Source organism: Kryptolebias marmoratus, linkage group LG23, assembly GCF_001649575.2.
Source record: "Kryptolebias marmoratus isolate JLee-2015 linkage group LG23, ASM164957v2, whole genome shotgun sequence".
NCBI classification, from domain to species: Eukaryota; Metazoa; Chordata; class Actinopteri; order Cyprinodontiformes; family Rivulidae; genus Kryptolebias; species Kryptolebias marmoratus.
In genome coordinates this window covers 315,458-320,828 of record NC_051452.1, presented here as the reverse complement: position 1 = coordinate 320,828, position 5,371 = coordinate 315,458, and the positions used below count along the sequence as shown (strand labels likewise).

General features: G+C 47.4%; 1 protein-coding gene across 1 annotated transcript in view; it reads right to left on the bottom strand.

The window, feature by feature from the left end:
* The window catches only part of nbeal1 (neurobeachin-like 1), a gene marked incomplete at its 5' end in the record, with an annotated part of 50,713 nt that overhangs the window by 16,660 nt on the left and 28,682 nt on the right, over positions 1 to 5,371 (bottom strand). The window contains 13 exon segments of the mRNA XM_037973977.1: positions 314 to 423; positions 514 to 644; positions 719 to 859; positions 950 to 1,074; positions 1,159 to 1,254; positions 2,810 to 2,911; positions 3,014 to 3,147; positions 3,236 to 3,384; positions 3,473 to 3,599; positions 3,686 to 3,810; positions 4,297 to 4,454; positions 4,540 to 4,689; positions 4,770 to 5,078. Of these exon segments, the coding sequence (XP_037829905.1) occupies positions 314 to 423; positions 514 to 644; positions 719 to 859; positions 950 to 1,074; positions 1,159 to 1,254; positions 2,810 to 2,911; positions 3,014 to 3,147; positions 3,236 to 3,384; positions 3,473 to 3,599; positions 3,686 to 3,810; positions 4,297 to 4,454; positions 4,540 to 4,689; positions 4,770 to 5,078 (1,857 nt within the window).

The window sequence follows — 5,371 nt, the reverse complement described above, 5'->3', positions numbered from 1 at the left end:
GTTGGAGAGAGCGGGCAGCCCTGTCGCGTAGATCTCTCCAGTTTTATTCTGTCTGTCAAACGGCCATTTATCTTGATCCTAGCTGTGGGTGATGCATATAATGTTTTAATACTACTGATTGCGGTATGTGAAAAACCAAATCGTTCCAAAACTAAGTTCTAATTTCATTTTAAAAAGAAAAGACAAAAAAACATGCTTGTTTTGTTTTTTGCAATTTTATTTTGAAACGAAGAAAACCCCAAAGAACGAACTGTACGCGGATTTGACTTAAAGGGGAACGGCGGCGGAGCCGAGAAGAGAAACTGGGCCTCACCAGAGCTTTGCGGTGCTTGTAGATGAAGTCCTCCGGAGACTTGGCCCACTTGGGCAGAACCACATCGTTCACCCTCTCCTTAGAGAGCTGCAGGCGGCCCAGATCGAAGTCTGGACGAAGAAACAGGAAGACCTGGTTAGTTTAAGGCCTAAAGGCGGCGGGTTTGGTTTTTTTATTGTTTTCGTTTCGTCAAACTTCACCGTTCTGGTTCTCCAGAAACTCCGGGAAGTAGAAGAACTCCGGGATGAGCTCCTTGACGTCGTTGGGGTTGTCCATGAGGGTCTGCCACGTCGCCGGGATGGAATGGAACTGGCGGTCGGCGCAGTCGAACCTGAACCGAAGGCGGCGCGTCAAAGATCCGAGCGGCGGTTACTTCCGAGGACGACGGGCGACGGGGTTCCTTACCGTCCGCTCTGCAGCTGGATGTGCAGCGAGGTGAAGGGCTCCGCTCGGATCATGTAGTGCATCACGCCGGCGGCGTTCGAGTAGTGCGTGCCGTAATGGAACCGGTCGATGGTCCCCGTCGGGTCCTCAAAGCTTTCGTACCTGCCGGGACGCGCCGACAAAAAGGGTTCAGCTCTAAGTCTACGATGGCGGCAGCTAAAAAAACAAAAAATAAACGGGGGCAGGACATACTTCTCTCGGACTGCTTTGGCGTTGCGCTCGTTTTGCACGGCGACCGGCTTCGACAGGTCCCTGAACACCCGCGGGTCGGAGAGGTCCAGCTCCTCGGACGTGTAGTCGGACAGAATCCAGGGAAACTGGACACGGGGGGGAAACAGGAAGTCCGCCGGTTGCTTTTTTTGCAGGAAACGTTTAGAAAGAAAAGCGGAAAAGCGACGTACCACCGGGTACTGTGAGAGGTCGTTGTACGTGCGGCCGGCGATCGTGTTGAGCTGCATCAGGTAGTCGAAGTTGGAGATCTCTCGGCTCGCCCACTTCTGCAACGGATTGGACAGATTCGAACAAAAAGGAACAACAAGCGACAGAACACCAGAATCGGGTGGCAAGCGTACAAATCAAGAAAAACAAGGCAGGAAAAAAAAAAAAACCTTACGGCGTGTCCCATTTGTCCCAGAAAGCCTCCCGTTTTCTTCTTCTACTCCTCAAATTAAAGCTCAAACTCTCCGGATATTTTTAACAACGTCCTTCGCTGCCGAGTCGTCGCTTAGTTCCGTTATTTTTTCCAAATCTATCTATCAGATTTGGATATATTTGTAATTGTATTCCCCCAAATAGAAAGATAAGCAGCTAAATTTGATATTGTGTCCCAAAACCCTCTCTGACAGCGTGACGGACACCGTCCCAAAACGGCGTTTCAGTTACGGCTTCCCCATTTTTCTCCCGAACGTAAAGTGTGGAATTACCCTTTAATTTAAAGGAGACGCGGCGCGAAAAACTAGCCTATCCAGTGTTTTTTTTTTTTTTTTAATGTAGCGGTTTAAGAAACGCGTGTCTGCCATATAGTGGCGGCGGACAGAAACGACGACAATCTAAGATCGGATTTATTCAGACGAGGTGATTTTATCAAAGCTTATTTTATACTTTTATCACATAAAATGCATCAAATCTGGTTGTTTTGGTTTGGAGTATGCAAAAAAAACCCCAGATTTTTCCCATTTAGATTTAAGAACCAACCTTTGATATTTCAACCTTGAGGTGAATTCCTGGAATTCTGCCACCTAGTGGTGAACAGCGACGCGCCAATCAATGCGCTGAAGACCGGAACCGGACGATTTTCCGCATTTTTTTTTTAAATTCCAGCCTGACCCACCATAGCTGAGCGGCAATCCAAAAAAAATCCTGTGGTTTTCTTTTATTATTTTTATTTTTTTGCATTTTGTACAAACATTAATCGAGTTAATCATCCATAAACAGGTGTTTAAATTGAAGCAGAAAAAGGTGTCTACAGCGATATAGCTGATCCTCGTTTACCTGCTTAGCTTTGCTATTTAAGCGCCAGTTGCTTTATGTTGTTGTTTATAGTTGTTAAAGAGAAATAAGAAAAAAATATATATATATATTTAAAAAAAAAATTTAAAAATCGGTAATGGGAATCGGCCTAGAAATTTATAAGTTGTGCATCCGGAATGGGGCACAGCTTTGCTATTTAAGCGCCAGCTGTTTTATGTTGTTAAAGATAAATAATAATAAAAAAAAATAATTAATAAAATTTTTTTTGAAAAAATTGGTAATCGGAATCAGCCTACAAATTTATCAATTGTGCATCCCGAATGGGGCACAGCTTTGCCATTTAAGCGCCAGCTGCTTTATGTTGTTGTTTATAGATGTTAAAGAGAAATAAGAGGAAAAAAAAAAAATAAATAAAAAAAATAAAATAAAATTTTAAAAATCGGTAATCGGAATCGGCCTAGAAATTTATGATCTGTGCATCCCGAATGGGGCCGACTGGGTTTTTTAGGTTCATGGCCATTTAATACGGTTTGTAGACGGTAAATAAGTGGAAATGCGAGACATATTTTGGTGTTTTTTAACCTGTGTGAGTCCAGAGGCTTTGAGGAGTTCCTGCGGCGAACGGGTCCCGTAAAGGTTGAGCGATCGCAGCAGCAGCATGCGGCTGTAGACCTTGTTTCTCGCCTGTAGGGGAAAAAAAAAGAAAAAAAAAAAGGGTCACATAAACTCAGACAAGCGCTTAAATTTCGTGCATTCGATCCGTCAAGTAACGAGTCGGCTCGTCACCTCCTTTTTGAAGTTGAGGAAATAATTGGTCTGGTCGATGAGGAAGATCTCCAGAGCGGAGCGCCGCAGGTTGTATCGTCTCAGGTGGACTTCTCGGATCTGGGACAGGGGCCATTTGAAGTCGTGGCCCACGCCTTCAGAAAACAGAAAAAACAGCTCCGTTTTTAAATTTTTGTTTGGTTTCATTTTATTCCTCCGCCGTTCTCGCGTCTTTCTCCTCACCCTCCTCTTTCTCCTGGCTGCTGTCATAGAAGTAGATGTGCTGGGTGGTGAGCTCGAGGCGGCCGGGGACGACGTCCACCACCGTCACCAGCTCGCAGTCCTCGCCCAGCACCAGCTTCTCCTTCTGCCCCGCCTCTTCTGCCTCCGCCCTGCGCGACACGGCGAGAAAACGCGTGGTTATTAAAGGGCGACTCGGCATCGTTACGATTATTTTTTGTTTCGTTTCGTTGCACGGACTGGCTGTTGGCGGCGGCGGGGTCGTCCTCCGGCAGCTCCAGGACGTCGTCTTCCAGGTCGCTGACTTTGACCTGCTTCACGGCTTCCAGCAGCAGGGACTCCGGGTTCACGCGCTGCTGGTGAACGCCTGGGGGGGGGATCAGAGAGATGAGAGGAGGTTCGACCTGCAAAAATTGGAACATGACGAACCAGGCGTGTTTAATAAATCCTCACCCAGGTTGTCTCTCAGGGCGCTGGCCTCGCGGTGAGGGTCGAAGATGTAATTGCGGACCAGCTTCAGCCTCATCCTGGAGAAGTTCTCTGCACTCGACACCCTCCAGTGCATCTCCTCCTGTTGTCTGGAACCACAGAACAGCCATCACGTTCATATCTGCATCTTATAACACCTGTTAGGCCAGCTTTCTGCTACTTCTACTTTACCTTTAAGCTAGCCTTTTGATACCTTTACCTTACTTTTAAGCTAGCCTTTTGCTACTTTTACCTTACCTTTAAGCTAGCATTTTGCTACTTTTACCTTACTTTTAAGCTAGCCTTTTGCTTCTCTTATCTTTTGTCGTTCTACTTAGTCTTTTGCTGTTTTTAGCTTATTGCTAGACTTTTGTTCATTTTTGCTATTCGCTTCCCTTTCCCTAGCTTTCACAATTAGCTAGCTCTTTCGCTGCTTTTAGCTCGTATTTTGATCCTTTTAACTTCTAGCTCGTGTTCTGCTTCTTTTAATTTCACCAACTTAGCTCCATCTTCTTCAGCATTTATTTAGTTCAATCCATCTTTCCTGACCGTCTTTTTGAGCTAACCGTCTCCAACATTAGCTCAAACGTCAGTACCTGTCAGCCCAGGGTCCTCTCTCGCACACCAGCCCCCGCCGTGCCGCCTTCCACTGCCTGAGGGTGGCGCTGTTCTGGCTGTGCTGCTGCTTCAGCATGTTGTTGTAGCGCAGGTTCTCCTGGCGGCTGCGGCGTGAGAAGGGCTCCACAAACTGTTCCTGATTAATGAAAAAAAAAAAAAAAGAGCTGATGTTTCTGACGGACGCGAACCACAGAGGGGCTCCGCGGTTTACGGGACCTAACCTGGAAGCGGATCTTGCTCTCGCCCCGCTCCCGCTCCCTCCTGTGCAGGCTGACCATGAAGGCCTCGTAGCACTCCTTCCAGTACAGGGCCATGGACTCGTGACCCTGGCTGAACATCTCGATCTCGTACTGCTTCATGTACGGAATGATCTAAAGAAGAGAAAAGATTCTAGCTTTTTTTTCTGCCGCCCCGAGGTTGGCCGAAAAAACCCCCAAAATGAACCGCTTACGTATTTGTCGAGGTAGACGCGCCACTCGGGCGAGTTGCAATACAGCTTGAAGTCCTCGAAAAACGACGGACTCCCATTGGTGTCGGGGAGCTGCGGCAGGTGCAGCTCCATGTAGAGGAGGCGGCTGACCTTGGCCAGCAGCGTTCGCAGCACCGGCACCAGGAAGGAGTAGATCTCGTCGGACTGTTCGTGGACGGCGCGCCGCAGGATGCCCTCCAGCTTCCCCAGCAGGTAGCAGGCCTCGTCCTGGCTTGTCACCTCCTTGGTCTGCAGGATGCCGTTGAGCTTGGCCGTCGCCATGGCGCACACCTGGGTCGGAAGGGAACACGTCACCGAAACCCGAAACCCTAAACCCACTCCTATCCCTAACCCGGGGTTAAAGAACGGGGGAAAAGGGGGACCCACCTCGGGGTCTTTTACTTTATAGTTAAGCTAGCTTATTGCTACTTTTACCTTATAGTTAAGCTATCTTATTGCTACTTTTACCTTATAGTTAAGCTAGCTTATTGCTACTTTTACCTTATAGTTAAGCTATCTTATTGCTACTTTTACCTTATAGTTAAGCTAGCTTATTGCTACTTTTACCTTATAGTTAAGCTAGC